Here is a 16332-nt window from a genome sequence, read left to right on the forward strand (position 1 = left end):
CCGTAAAACCTATTTGGGCCAGCCTAAGACCAAAAAAACCCAACAACAACTCTGTGGAGACTTCATGGTGGGTTCAAGGGGAGGACAATGCCGCTTATAATGCTCTTGAAAGAAATCAAGGAAAATAAGCACAATTGACTGCACTCCGGGTGGGGTTTTAAAAAATGCATTAGGTTGTTAAGCACCCAGATTTTCAATGGGCGTTGTCACGTAACTCACTTAGGTGCTTTTGAAAATGCCCCCCACAACGTTTCTTAGGAAATACAAATACACCCAATTTCACTTCTGAATTCCAGAAGAAGGTAGAACAGATGGGGCTAGGCTTGAGGTCCAGGAGGCTTCTTACCAGAGAATCTATCCATCCAGCTGCCTAGTGCTCCATACCACCAGGAATGTATTTCACCAAAAATGTCTGAATGTTTGGCTGGATGACTACTTTGTGCGATCCTTTGCACACGTGGAATTATATTTTATCTGTGAACAACCATCCAGTTTCTGCATTGCTCGGTTGTTGCAAAACTGGCGGAGGCCGTCTGGAGTGAGAACGCTCTGATGCTTGTGGTTCTGGCATTATGCTCAGCATTATTTTAACGAACTTGTCGACGTCCAATTCCCTTGCCCTCAGCCTTTCCTTTACGGTGACATTTGCTCATGCAAACAGAGCAATCTCTATGTATCACTCTAATGTCAGTGTCCCTGGCTAAACCTCCCTTCCTCAATTAACACTCATCTACCACAGACTTCAAAGAGCTGATAGCAGGTTTTGCGGAGTAATGCAGAAACTGACACGGACCCACTGCTACTGCCAATTTCCTTGGCAATAACCTTTCTGACACTACCGGCAAGAAAGTGGAATGATTCCTGCCTTCAAGTGCTCACTCGACTCTTACTTTGCCTTTTTAAATTCCTGTTTTCAGCCAGCTCAGCAGAACACTCTCCTGCCCACCCCAAATCATCCCTTCCTCTCCTCAACACTCACAGTGACCGAGTGCAGGCAGTAAGGCAAAAAACCGCCCAGTCACTGCATTAAACGGATTGTTTTCAAACCAGCTGCTAACATTCTACAGGTCACGTATTGATCCTATTGAAGTCAATGGCCACATTCCCTATGATTTCAAAGGGCACATGAGTTTGCTTGACATGTTTATGATAAACATCTTTAAATGCTTTAAAAAAAACAAAACAGGGTACAAATTTCCATAGAGCTTGTCTAGACTGTGCCGGCTCACGTGTAAAAGCATAAAGGGGCTTAATGAAGTGTTTGTGGAAGGAACTAGATTCATACAATAGTGCTGGGTGGACATTTGGCTGGTATCTTAAAACTCTGAGTTCCAAGGACATTTGGAGCAGAGTCAGGCCAATGCTTTTGAGCAGCTCACCACCTCTCTTAAAATGTTTAGATCTGGGTAGCCCAGTCAGTATTTTGGTCAGTTTGGGCTCCCAATCCAGCGTCAATGTCACCGCTCGAGCCATTTGTTTATCAAGAACAGCAGCAGGTTTTTCAGTGCTATTGTACTCACTCAGGCCTGTTGCATTCTCGAACCGCGGTTTTTATGCCACCACCACAGGTTCTTGAACAGCTTCCAAAGGGACTCCACGATCCCCACGCTCCATCTGTTACCGGCGCCTCTCGTTCCTTGGGGACACACACGCCAAACTTGCAGTGCTGTACGCAAAAGAGAGCATCACAGAACGACTCTTTTCCATTACAGAATATTGATGTTTTAGAGGACAGCAAACAAAATTTCCCCCTCGGTTTTCAGCCCATGGTCATTTGTCCGCCTTTTCTCAACAGCTACATTCACAAGGAAAGGAACACGTTACAAAAGAAGCCTTAACTTACTGTTCATCACACTGGCTCAAAAACTTGGGAAAACATTTTTAAATGCTAGAGTGCTTAAAATCCCTGGTGTCTGATCCTGCCCTCACCGAAATCAAGGACGAAACTCACAGGTCCCAATTCAGGAAACCACGACATGCTTAGCTTTCGCTTTAGGCACATGCTTACGTGCTTTTCTGACTTCAGTAACAATAAGAGCGGATCACATGGCGTTATACTGCTCTGCATGAGATTAGGGTGAAGCAGCAGGTTCAAAACTTCTGCATCCTTAAAAGGTGAAGACCAGACAGATTGCAGAGGCCAGAAGAGTGATTTATAGAGAAACGATAACAGCTGCACCAGCCAAAAAATACCCCTTGTTTACTGATCCTGAACTGTAAAGCAACACTCGTAGTGAGGACTTTTGAAAAAAAGCTACTTATCTGATTTTCTGGCTACAGGCTGAGAGCCACAATGCATCAGTACAAAGAGACAGATGAGCAGGAATATAAAGAAAGAAAAATCTCCTGAACTGTAGAAACTGCCAGAATAAAGGTAAGGGAAAACATAAGAAAAGTAGAGCAATAAAAACAAGTGGGGTTTCTCCACCCCCAGAACACTTTTTCCACATCCCTTTCCCCAGGCCTATTTCCATGTAAAAGTTTTGTTGGCATAGCGACGTCAGGTCCGAGCGTGAAAAACAAAATCACTCCCCTTAACCCACACAGCTGTGCCAGCAAAAGCCCTAGAGCAGATGCAGTTATACTGGCAAAAAAAGCCTTTTGTGGGAGCAGCTTATTTTGTCCAGGGAACTGGTATAAGCAATCCTGGCAAAAGTACGTCTTTTGCTGGTCTAAGCTGTGTCTCCCTTAGGAGGGTTTGCTGGTAGAGCTACAGGGGCATGGCAAACCCTCTCTAGTGGGGACAGGGCCTGAGAAACAGAGTCAAATCCGCTGAATTCCACGGTGAAACTTCCAGGGGGCCAGGATTTCACCCCTAGTGAGTTTTGCGTTGCCATAGCCCCTAGAAGCCCTACGCGGGGACCAGGACTCTACTGTGCTTTTTCACATGGAGGGTAATTAACCACTGACATAACTCGCCCAGGGAAGTGATAAATTCCTCACACAATTGGTGCTGTTCATTGGAGACAGGATGTCTTTCCAAAAGACGTGCTCTGGCTAATCCAGCCACAAGTTATTGGGCTCAATAAATGCTCCCTTGCAGAAACTACTGGGTCAAATTCTACAGCCCGTGCTATGCAAGGGGTGAGACAAAGGGAGCATAATGATCCCTTCTAGACTTAAATCTATGAATGTGGCTATTTGCTACATCCTATTTTTACATTAAAAACAACACTCTAGAGCCTACAGTGGAGGGAAACAAAAGCGAAGGCTACCAGTTTGTGTGCAGCGCATCCTGTTGCCTTGGAGTACTGACGGGGGTTCTGAATAACGGATGCAGATCACCTAGGCTCCAACATCTAAGAAGAGTGGGATGAAATAGGGCCCTGAATCTGAAAACACTTATGTACGTGAGTAGCTTTACGCAACCAAGTAGTCCCAGGCCTTGTCTACATTACGGGAAGAGATCGATCTAAGTTACACAACTTCAGCTACATAGCTGAAGTCAGTGTACTTAGATCTACTTTCCGCGGGGTCCATGCTACGTGATGTCGACCTGAGACGCTCTCCCGTCGACTCCCCTTGCATGTCTTATTCAGGTGGAGGACAGGAGTTGACCAGAGAGCGATCAGTGGTCAATTTAGCAGGTCTTCACTAGACCCACTAAATTGACCGCTGATGCATCGATCGCCACATGTCCAACCCCTGGTAAGTGTAGACAAGCCCCCAGTTACTCGTGTAAAACAATTCACATTCATAAGTGTTTGAAGGATTGCAAGCTACTAGCCTGATTGATGCATTTCTTATTTGGGAGTGCTTAAAGTATTTGAATGTTTAAAAAAAATTCCACTTTATTGGCAATAGTGTTAAATGTGATTCTGGTTCAGCAGTCAATCCCTATTTGTGGGAAATCAATGGGATTCCCGCAGGTGCTTAATTGCTTTGGGGCCAAAAATAAATCAAACACCCTCCATCGACTTCGTTTGAGATCCATGGATTTTTCAGCGCCACTGCAACACATACGGCTATTCCTCTGACATTGCGACAGCTTCTTGAAACTCACGGATTTGGCACAAAATTCTTCTCAGAAAGTGACGGTCCCTGTTTCTGGGCATTTATAAAGGGATCAGCAAGAGGTTTCATCCTAACAGATGGAGCCTGTTTTCAGGGGATGCTTGTGTGCAAAACACTCTGCATATTTCAGACAGCAGGGAATGTTGGTACCTTCAAAATCACTATGATGCAATTTTTTTTGCCCTTTAAAAATGGCTGGTTAGTTTTATATCACATTTCAGGCACAATCGGAGCACTTTCCTAAAGCAAAAACCTATTGAAATCACTGTTTGTTCGCTGTCTGCGCAGTGCCTAGCACAATCCATGCCTAGGGCCGTTAGGTAATAATTATGCAGGAATAAAGACTGAAGGTGTATAATAAAAATGATCATACTTGGACTGAGAGTTTAATGCCAGAAATACTAATAGTTTACACAAATCCATGAGCTGTTGTCTGCAAAGTATCTTCATAAATAGCCCCATGAGGTTGCAGAAGCAATGTGACCATTCCCTTTTCTCAGACTATGGTTGACAGTTTAATCTGACCTCCTGGCTAGCTCTGGCCAGCAAACTCACCTAGAACAGGGGTGACCAACCTGAGCCTCAGAAGGAGCCAGAATTTACCAATGTACATTGCCAAAGAGCCACAATAACACATCAGCAGCCCCACATCAGCTCCCCCTTCCCCCTCACTCCCAGCGCCTCCCGCCCACCAGCAGCCCCACCGATCAGCACCTTCCCCCCACCTCCCGATCAGCTGTTTTGTGGCGTGCAGGAGGCTCTGGGGGGGAGGAGCGAGGGCATGGCAGGCTTAGGGGAGGGGGCGGGGCCAGGGGGAAGGAGTGGAGTGGGGGCAGGGCCTGTGGCAGAGCCAGGAGTTGAGCAGTGAGCACCCCCCGGCACATTGGAAAGTTGGCACCTGTAGCTCCAGCCCCGGAGTCGGTGCCTGTACAAGGAGCCGCATATTAACTTCTGAAGAGCCGCATGTGGCTCCGGAGCCACAGGTTGTCCACCCCTGACCTAGAACATCCCGCCTCAGCCCAGTTAGCTTGTGGATGAGGAAAGCGAGGCACGGAAAGCTCTTTGCACAAGCCCACAGATCCCAGGAATTCTCGCTTCCCTGTTCTGTGCTCTGGCCATCTGGGAAATCCAATGTTAAACCTAAAGAAAATGTAGGGCCCAATCCAACTCCCATTAAACATCAATGGTGGTTGGATACGGCCTTTAAACCGGGGAGTTGTAAGCCTATCATAAAACAGGCCTCGCAATGAAAGTGCTGACACACCCGTAACTAAAGTGGCACTGCTCAAATATTTAGACAAATCACAAACCATTTATCAAATTAATGCTGTGTCAACAAACATTGCTAGATTACTGCTGAGGCTGGACTGGCACGAAAAGAAACCGAAACGGAATGGTCTCCATGGTAATGGAGTCAGAATTTGCTGATGCACCCAGGTTTCTCTGGCACGCTGGGCTCTGTGCATTTCATATTTAATTTGTGACTGATCTCTACAGCCACAAAGAACCTGTGGGGAGTTTCAACAATTTTTGCAGAATTATCCAGTCAAAACTCCATGGAAAAGCTCTGTAAAATCTCAAGAAAAGTCTGAAAAGAGATTTCCCCTCTCACTGTCCCTGGCCAGGTTTAAGTCATCCTGAACGACTCCATGTCTTCTCTCTCACCTGCACATACCCATCCCACACCATGCGCTGCAAAAACGTGTGACCAAATCTTTCTCCGTTAGCAGGAACACTGCACACGTACTGGCTAACTGTGCAGGATCAGGTTTCCGAAGGGGGCTAGTTTAGTATGGCACCAAGGGCTCAGAAATGCAACCAGGGTCCGCTGCTACCACGCTGAACCTATATAAACACTGGCCTCTCCGCATGCTTAAGAAAGATCTCTTTCCTGCAGCACTGCCTGCCTGCCCCTTGCTAATGCAGCAAGATGGTCCTAGCTGCGTTTGGCTAGCTGCTCCCTATTAGGGATGGGGTCTATTTGCTGGATTCATTTGAAGATGTGCTTGTCCTTTAGCCTACAGCATGCCCTGGGTTTGCCTTCCTCTGCACACTTGATTACCAAAGGCCATATTGTTTAACAAGAGCCTGCCGCAGTACAGTCCGTTTTATTAAAAAGTTCTGCAACGTCTGTTTCTCCATTGTGGGCCCAGTCCTGCCATCCGCTGCATACATGGCTGCCACTGACGTTTCGAGAGTTTAAGCACTGCAGGATGGGGCCCTATCCTAGTTGTTTTCAGAGGCACACAGGGTCAGCAGCTGTCATCAAAGGAAAGAGACACGTGGCATCAAGATGGCAGTGCCGTCCCAGAGGAGAGACTTCCTGCAGAAATGTTGACTTCGGCAGTGAAGTATCCAGCCACACACAGGCTTGGCACTGATGACCCAGTGAAGCAGACGGAATAACTTATGAATATAGGCAACTAACAGAGCTCGACATGACTTACAAGCTTCACATCTGATGGCTAAGGACACGGAACTCTGCCAGGAAATTACACTATTGACTGTGTTCAGAATTTCAGGATTTGTGGTCATAAATAGCACATCATTAAGGAAAGAAAGAGGGAGAGAAAGATGTTCCACTTTAATAAACAGCAAGATTAAATTAAGGAAATACAGTTGTGTTTCTTGGAAACATACTGTGAATATTCAAGTTGTGTAACTTTCATGTCTTTTTTTTTGTTTGTTTTACATCTATGTTTAAATATTATTTTTATGTTTTGGAAACACATGAATTAAAAAACAGAAAAATATACAGTGTCTGCCAGAGCTCTCTTTCCTATGGGCCTGTGTCTTATGGAATGAGTGGAAGTGCTGTTGTTAATCCAGTTTTTGTCTGGACCAACTTCAAAATAACGTACACAGACATAAATTCACGAAGGGAGGTGGTGATGGTGGAGGAAGGCATTCTAACAGAGTCTACTTTCCATTGTCACTCCAAGAGACTCCTAGATAATTCACTCAATCCAGAGCCCAGGCATCAGTTGACTTGCTACTAAATAGATTGGCATGGGGCAGACAAGTGTACCAAGACTTCACGCATGCATAGCCTATCCGACTACCCACTGCCCTAAACAAGAAACCAAAACTCATGATTATGCCTCTACCGGTAGCAAAAAAAGGCAACCATAGCTGTAATTCTATGCTTTTTTTTAATAGTTTCTAAAACCACAGGATTAGCAGCCTTTTTTTTTTTTTTGCATCGCTTATTTTAAAATCAGTGAAGCAGTGATACTGTGAAACAAAAGTAAACGATCACCACAAGTATTCACCTAGCAAAGGCCAAAAACCGGAGGTTGGATTATTACTTGATTTAATTTGGTGTCAGCTTCAGTACTCTCATATTCAAAATATGTGCAAGTTAATACTCCTCGGTTACATAAATAGCTTTGATTTAGGACTAAGATTTAAAGGTGGGGGATAAGATATCCGAGTTGTTTTAGCTCAGTTTGGACAGGCAAGCCCTTTGGTTTCCAAAGATATTTCCATTAAAAAAAATGGCACTTTATTTTCCCTGCCAACCCATATATAACAGACTTTAAACAAGGCGACTTGAGGCCAAGCATTACTGAGCATGCAGGGCTGCTGGCCACATCATAGCTTAGTACTAAAATAGCTACTCATTCCAAATAAATTAACTCCAGATTTTATACATCAGTGTTTTGCAAGACGCAGCAAAATACGGGGGAGGATTTTTATGCTGATCCAAACTTTGGAAGGGTAAATTAGACCAAAACGCAGAGATGCTCCCTCCTCCCACTTTTCTATAAGGCCCTTTGGCCCAGATCCACAACGTGACTAAGGCCTTGTAATGCTCAGAGTCATGACACCTAATTTTTAGGTGCTTAGAAAAATCACAGGAACAATGATGCGACCCACACAGCCTGATCTGGGTACCCAGACTCCCTATTCAATGAATGGGGAGAGAGAGGCACCTTAGAGTGTGATCCGCAAAAAGCAAGCATGCTAGGTAGGGACCCGCCAAGGGGAGATGCCGAGGAGAGGGGTGTATCCCAAACTCCACTACCTTATGGGGATAGGCACCTAAGCCTGGTCTGGGCCTGTCTACGCTAGTGATCCATAGCTGGGAACACTCTCCTGGACACTTAGGCATCTCAGTCGTTCCTTGCAAGAATGAGTTAGGTGCCTCGCTCCACACAAAGCAGCGGCGGTGGTGCCTACTGGTTAGAGCACTCACCTGGGATGCAGAAGACCCAGGTTCAATGCCCCCCTCAGGCAGAAGAGGAGAAAGGATTTGAACAGGGGTTTCCCAGGAGAGCGCTATGGGATACTCTGATGGGGAGGGGTCCTCCCTCAGTCTCTCCTGTTAAAGCTGTTCCACTGTGGCTAAATAGCGAAAGCATTACTGGGAGGGAGGGAGAGGCAGACAGAATATGCCCATTGGGGATTTGCTGGCTTACAAACAGAGGGTCCCCCCGACACGTGGCCAGACTTATGGACAATTGCCTTTAGACGTTGTTCAGGCACCAGCGGCCTCAGCATTTGCCTCCATGCGGAAGAGCAGGCATTTGCCGTGTATGTCCTTTGAGTCTCTGGGGGTGTTGTTAACACAGTGGTTTTATGCTACTGTGGCAGAGCGGCTGTTTGGCCCGTCTTTGGGCTCGGAACACCGCACCTGAAAGGCTGATTCCCACAATTTGTGCAGTTATTCAGTTGCTGGCTAGGGCGGAGGGGGAGAAAAAAAAAGAATGTGATTGGAGGAACGGGGCGGCACTGGCCTGACTTCATTTTCAGGCACATATTTTGGGCTGAGGAGGTTTGGATGGTCTCTTTCTGCATCTGTGATTCATTAGGAATGTGACTGTCATTTCTGGATTTTGTTTTGAATTTTTTAGCCCAATAAACACGAACAGACGGGATGATTCTAAAGCCAAGTGGTTCGGGCACCCAGCTGGAAAGCAGTAAGCTGGGCCCACAGTCCAGTCTCCAGTGTTTATATACAGACAGAGCTCCACATCAGGCTATCCCATAGCTCAGTGGTTAGGGCATGATCCTGAGAGGTGGGAGACCCCTGTTCAAATCTTTTCTTCCCCTCTGCCTGGAGGGGGAATTGAACCCAGGTAAGTGCTCTAACCACTAGGCTAAAAAAAATCAGCTAAGCCACTATCACCGCCAACACCTCCTAGCTTTTGAAGAGGACCCAATCCAGTAGGTTAACTCTGAGCAGGCAGCCCTACTGCATTGGGCCCCAGGGGTGAGACAGGTACTCCTCTGCCTATTGCCTCATGCTTTGTGGCTTGCGCTGGGACTTGGGCGTCCATCCAGGTGCCTGGAGGGAAGCAGCCACGTGCATGATCAGCGGCAGAAACCTTAGGGCCCAGGGAAGTTCTACCCCGAAAACTTGGATGCAAGTAAGTTGAGACGCCTACAGGACTGGGTGGCAGCTGAGCGCGTGTTTTGTGGATTGCAGTGAAGCCTAAAACTGAAACTTAGGCCCAGATCTACAAAGGTGCCTTTCTCCCTGCTCACCTTTGTATGACTGGGTTACTTCCAGATTCTGCATTATGGGCCTTGTGATTTCTCGCTATTTTTACCAGGCCTGACCACGAAGATAGTTACTATTGGGATTAGTGCTCCCGCCCACCCACCCACTTTGAGCAGTCTAGGGTGACCAGATGTCCAGATTTTATAGGGACAGTCCCAATTTTAGGGTCTTTTTCTTATATAGGCTCTTATTCCCCCATCCCAATTTTTCACATTTGCTGTCTGGTCACCCTAGAGCAGTCCCAATGAAGTCAATGGGAGATAGCTTGGTGCTTTAACTTTAAATGTACCTGTCATTAATTCCTACCACGCCTGAGTGTAATACATCTTCTTTATTTACTACAATGCAATACAAACACACACAGCAGCAGATCTTATACACACAGAGTAGTAGGACATTATCTGTTAGTCTTATACTGTGAGCAATACCGAATGAAGTCGCTGAAAAGCGACTCATTTGGGAGAGTAACTACACCCAGTAGTTTTTTCAAGATCAAGCCTGTATGTCTTTTAAAGGGTGAAATTCACCCTTATGCGGTGGGCCACCACAAGGTCTACACATCCCGGAAGTTCCACTTACATCATCAAAATAGGGTTCAAACTGACCGCAATGATGCACAGGCCTTCGGCCGACTCTCTGACCAAGGGGGAACCTCAGGGAAAAGTGAATAAAATTGGTTAGAGCGGTAGACTGAGCCCACTGCCACACAGCTCCGAAGAGCAGTATAAAAATGGGAATTTCAAGGTTATTCCCATGACCCAGTCCCCTGCGTGGATGCAGGAGAAGATGTACAATTTCTGTGCCTGTGCTTTTTTATCAGAAAGAAAAGTAAAACGATACATTATGCCCATTGACTTGAATCATCACTTAGCAAAACATGTTGACTAGAAAGGTTTCAGAAATGCAGAAAATTTAATAATCTATTTATTTTATGGAAGTATATGGGTCAAATATAGCCTAAATGCATTTTAATTAAAATGCATTTAAAAGACTGTGTGTATTAGACCAGGGATCGGCAACCTTTGGCCAGCAGCCTATCAGGGAAATCCACTGATGGGCCAGGACGGTTTTTTACCTGCAGCATCCGCAAGTTCAGTCAATTGCAGCTCCTATTGGCCGTGGTTCGCTGTTCCAGGCCAATGGGGGCTGCGGGAAGTGGTGGCCAGTGCATCCCTCGGCCAAAGCCACTTCCCGCAGCCCTCATTGGCCTGGAGCAGTGAACCACAGCTAGTGGGAGCTGCGATGGGCCGAACGTGTGGACGCTGCAGGTAAACAAACTGTCCCGGCCCGCCAGGGCCTTTCCCTGACGGGCCGCGTGCCAGAGGTTGCCGATCCCTGTATTAGACAGTATTAGGGACAGCAAGTCTTCCAAGGCTATGACAACTATAACTATTACTGGTTATCCAGCGTGTTACAAACGTGACTTTTTAAGACAAGTCCTTGAAAACCATCAAGCTTACAGCTGCTTGGGAAATGTTTTTTGTTCTTACAAAGAATTCTGATAAAAGCTAAAAAGTTTTGGTTGAAATTTTTCTTCAGAATGGTTGGGTTCTCCTGGAAAAACTAAAATCTCATAAACTAGCCCCCTGCCCTCCAGTTTTTGACACATGAACACTGAAAAATTGAGATCACAAACTGAAACATTTTGTTGAAATCAGACATTTCCATTTCTGGTGAAAAACAACTGTTAAAGAAAGTTTCAAATGAAACATTTTGACCAGCTCTGTATTCTACTCTGAAGTTGTCCAAGCAAAGAGTCAATTTTAAACATACTAATTACCAACTGCATATATTTAACTTCCTATGAATGGGACAGGAAAACCTCCCAGAGTTTGCTCAAGTAATTCCATAAAGTACAATTAGCTTTTCAAAAAGTAGAATGCATTTCAAACACACAATAATGGCAAACAGGAGATTATATCAGGAACAATTTAGAGGCATTTGCGAAAGGCATTTGCAGATGACACATTACTACATTAATTCCAAGTTAGAGAGAGACTATCATTTTGATATCATACACCATCAGCACTGACAAGGAACAGAACACATTACCTCCTACATCACAAGCCAGCATGATTACACTGTGCCACCATCAAAGCTATATAGAATTAGCCTGGGGTGAATTTCAGTTGTAAATTACACTCCATACAACTGAACTTCAGGGGAAAAAAAAAGACTTTTGATTGATATAGACAGTATGACCCTTTTAACACCATTTTTATCTACAAGGGGAAGAAACATCAGGTATTACAGACCTTTCCAGGTTCACACTCTGTCCCATCAGCCCAAGGTGTGTGTTGAGTACGACATCCTTTGTGAGCTCCATCACTGCTGATGCACCAGAGGCGTCTGCACTGCATCTGCTTCATTTATTTAAATGATCATAGTATTAAGTAATGTCCGGCTCGAGTGTGATTGCACACTGTTTATCACATGACATTTCACAATAGATTTGCCATCACTTACACAATGAATGTGTGCAATATAAAACAGGGCCGGGGAAGGGAGTACTGAATAGCTATGGGGACATGGAGCCTTTCAGCTCTAAGATATATCAGTCCTGAACCTGGATGAGTGTGGGCAAACTTCTTCACCTGCGTGGAGCCCACCTGAAATCAAGCTACCAGTAGAGCTGATTGGAAAATTTCTGTCAACAGGCGATTTTGACAAAACATGGGCTGTGCGTGTGTGTATTGGAACCAAAATCGTGAAAAATCCCCCCTCCCCACCCCGTCTCCTGCTACCAGTTCCAATCGAACCTAAGTTATGGTGGTGATCATAAGCTGTTCCCCTCTGGTAGCATTTTAGTAGCCTATGTGACATGGAACACAAAAATAGCCACTGGAATTGGCACTAACTGGTACCCAGGTTGGGAGTCTCAGCAAACAGCAGGGGACAATGTTTTTGCTTTTTACAAGCTGCTCAGTAGAACAGGAGTGAGGCATGCTGCAGGGCAGAGTGAGGACTATTGTGTGATGCTTCTGTTTGGTGGACAGAGGGCTTCTCTCTCCAGGGTAGTCATATGTTAAATAGCCCCTCTGTGCCTGGTCCACAGAGGACAGTTGCATTTTATAGCTCCCAGCTAATCATCTAGGGCCTGGATTTTCCAAAGGGACTAGTTATTTTGGGGTGCCTCTGTGTCTAGATGCCCAACTTGATATACCTTGGAAGTGATGAGCACCCACCCTCTGAAAACCAAGCCTCTTTCAAGTGTCCCAAGTGGGACCCCTCCAGACTAAGGCTCTCAAAATCGCTAGTCAGTCCTGAAGATGTGAGGAGATGGAGGCCCTGGAGTCAAACCCTGCCGATGGCCTATGGTAGTGGTTGTTATGGCGACGCCTTTTGCCACTGACAAAAATGAACAACCTGGGTACCAAATGATACGGGAATGGGACTAACCCAGCAATGCTATATTCCTATCGCATGTTGCAAGCAAAACAAAGAGGTGGAAGAGCACTTACCATGTATGGGCAGACTTGAGACCCTGGTCCAAAAATTAACTCACATTGTTTATTAACATCATAAATTACTCCTGGGAGTTGCTGAGGCAAAGTGTAAGTCCTTGATACAGGCTCATCGAGTAAACACTCCCCATAACCAGTGCTTCAATAAAACAGAAGAACAACAAGGTTAAATAGGGATTTGTCAGGCCAGAGCCCATTTCTTTTTAATGTATTCATCAATGCAGTATCTGCGTGGCACATAAAGGTTAACAAATTAGTCCCCCAAGACTCCTGGACCATACTGAAATCTGACTGTCACCCATTTTACACATGGGGCTGCTCAGGGGCATACCCTGCTTACATGGTGTGCCCCAGGTCCTTGCTTATAAACAGAACTGTGAAAAAAAACAACCCAGATTGCCTTCCTCCCAGCCTGGGCCTTAACCCACAAGACCATCCTTTCTCCCTTGTTATTGGGTTGTCATATTTAACGTACACTACTTCAGCTACTGAGAAATACAGCACATTGCTTTGGGTGCCAAGAGTGAGTGCAGACTGAAAGAGGAAATACTGAATATTCCCACAACACAAACAGTGTAAGGGCCACCTCGAGGGATACAAGCTCTCACATCTGACTATACACAACATTGGTGGGAGCAGGTAAAGGCCCAAACCATTGGGAGAAGAGGACAGGCCCAGGACATGTTCACAAAAAGCTCTTCACTGTACGTCAGAAGAACTCCGAACGTCCAACCAACATCATGGGCACCGATCCTGGGCCACATTAGGGCAACTTTGTGCCTTTCCGAGAGGTTGACGCGGCCTCAGAGCTACTTAATTAAGCTACCGGAGGGCTCCTTCTGCATAGGGGGATCCTAAAGAGGTGCAGTGCCACTGTAGCGGCTACTGCGCTAACCCCTTCCCAGCTGCCCACGTACGGAGTATGGCCAGAGGAAAGGATGCGTGGCCAAGCCCCTTTCCCCCTTCATCCTGGTCATTCTCAGATGCCAGAATGGGCAGTCAGTGTAAACCAGAGCAACTTCAGGGCCTCTCTAATTTATTCCAGGGTCCAGGCTGGCTGCAGGTCAGCGCCAAGGCCTGCAGAGGTAGATTTCATGGATTTTAGCAACCGCCTTCCTAGCTGGGCCAAGTGCTCCTAACATACAACTTGGTATCTGGGTCACAAAGCTTGGGAAAGTCGCTGCTCAGGTTTAGCAGAGATGACGAGTTCCTTAAACATGATTTCCAGGGGGGGTCAAGACTTAGCCTTCCCCATAGAGAAGCAATTCCTTGCCAGCCAATCATGAGACTGAACTGGCAGGGACTGAAACTCAGAAGGTGCATTTCTACACTCTGTAAATGGGACACCCACACATGCACCCCACTTCAGCTCCTTTCCAAATGATGCACACTTGGCTTTCAGTGTAACAAATGAGCTCTTTGAAGGAGGCTGTATATATAACAACACCGCCACATAGATAATGTCTTACTCTAGAAACTCAGTAATGTATTTCCTACTACATTTTGACCACATCCAGGGGTTGGTATAGAAGTTCAGTGTTGGCGCCATGACATGTTGTTGATTTTTCCCTCCATCTTCTTTGCATTTATTATTGTCATCATGTGGCATGTTAAATCTACAAAAAGCAAAACAAGTCTAATGAAGTGCACGTTAAAGACCACGCATACCGTACTACAGCAGCAATAGGGTGTATAAAACATTTTGTCTCATTTTGAAACTGCTGGTCAATATTACAGATAAAAATAAAATTAGCCAAAATATTTGGAATAACCAATACACAGTAAGTGTTTTGGAACATTATTGGATTCTTGGGGTGTGTAGCCATTTGCAGCCAGAGTACACAAAACCTTTCAACATCAGAACTCTAAGTGGCATTGTGGGTACTCCAGGCATTCTCAAGCCAGACACTTTGGGTAAAATTCAGATGCAGTTTTCTTTCTTGCTACCTGTAGCCATGACCCTGCAGGCATTCAGGACCTCACAGGATTGGGCCCAATGTTATGCCAGTGACAAGTTTTCTCCAAACACTCAAAGACTTTGGCTGGGAATTTGAAAGTCAATAGGAATTTGGCACCTGACTCTCTTCGGCTCCTTCGTAAATCCCAGCCTTCCGCAAGCTGTGGTGAAGTTATAAAATATGGGCATCATTTTGGACTTACAAAGTTTGACACCGAGGCACTGTCTGTACTGCGAATGGCTATTTTCGGCCAGTCACCAGCACAAACCCCTAGTGCAGAGAGACACAGCTAACACAAATCACGATTTGCATCAGTGCAGAATACCCCAGTTCCTAGTAAACGGCACTGATGCAAATCGTGTTTTACAGCAGTGTTGCTTGTCTACTCTAGGGGTCTGCAAGCCATAGATGGCTGAAGTCATAGAATATCAGGGTTGGGAGGGACCTCAGGAGGTCATCTAGTCCACCCCCTGCTCAAAGCAGGGCCAATCCCCAGACAGATTTTTGCCCCAGATCCTTAAGTGGCCCCCTCAAGGATTGAACTCACAACCCTGGGTTTAGCAGGCCAATGCTCAAACCACTGAGCTATTCCCCCCCTAAAAAAATTTTTTTTTAAAAGCCCCTAGTATAGTTAAGCCCTGAGAGTTCAATACCCTAGTAGCAGAAAGTTTCTAATGAAACTGAACTGTAGGTTTAGACATCTAGGGCCAAGTCTGTCCCTGATGTAGTTGCCTAAATGGAGTCACACCAGGGATGAACTTATATTTTATCTGGTAGGTTTACCGAATACCATCAAGAATCAATATCAACATAAACCCATCTGAGATTTGCAGCACACGCTCAACTGAAGAATGCTGCAAAAATGTCACCAAGACAGACCATCTTAAGCTGCTTTGCTATTTGAAGCGGAAGAGGGGAAATGACTTGATGTGATCCAAAATTTGAAGGCTGATGAGTTTCTATTTCCATTAAGATTTCGTCCAGTGAGCCAACTCTTCCCTCTGCCTCCCACACAGAGGCACTCCGGTTCAGGACCATCTCCTTTGGATGAAGTTTGTGAAGTAAACTGCTGCAAGTTGGGGGAGGGGGAGGTCAAACCTTGGGGATTGCCATCAGGATATCCAATTAAAAAAATAAAACTGCACTTAAATATACACTGCCCAAATGAAAAACCGTTTTAAGCAGCGAATGAGCTGTTCATTAGAACTCACCAATCCCACCTCTGAAGTCTCTAATCTAAAACACAGTATATTATTTTAATTGGTGATGTAGCCATCGGATAGCTGACACATCCTGCACTTGTAAGGCAAAGGACTAGGTGATCTAAGCCCATCTTTTTCGTCCCTACTTTCAACGATCAATTGGGGGCTCAACTGGATGTGGGGGCATC

At 45.6% G+C, this 16332-nt stretch overlaps 1 protein-coding gene across 1 annotated transcript in view; it reads right to left on the bottom strand.

Annotated features, from left to right (window-relative positions):
* ADAMTS9 (ADAM metallopeptidase with thrombospondin type 1 motif 9) overlaps positions 1–16332 on the bottom strand; it is a 145055-nt gene that overhangs the window by 101005 nt on the left and 27718 nt on the right. Inside the window, exons 9-12 of the mRNA XM_045022622.1 lie at positions 14454–14600; positions 12982–13123; positions 11776–11883; positions 1521–1666 (exon numbers count right to left, since the gene is read on the bottom strand). Of these exons, the coding sequence (XP_044878557.1) occupies positions 1521–1666; positions 11776–11883; positions 12982–13123; positions 14454–14600 (543 nt within the window). The remainder of the gene's footprint in view (positions 1–1520; positions 1667–11775; positions 11884–12981; positions 13124–14453; positions 14601–16332) is intronic.

Source organism: Mauremys mutica, chromosome 7 (genome assembly GCF_020497125.1).
Source record: "Mauremys mutica isolate MM-2020 ecotype Southern chromosome 7, ASM2049712v1, whole genome shotgun sequence".
Lineage (NCBI taxonomy): Eukaryota > Metazoa > Chordata > Testudines > Geoemydidae > Mauremys > Mauremys mutica.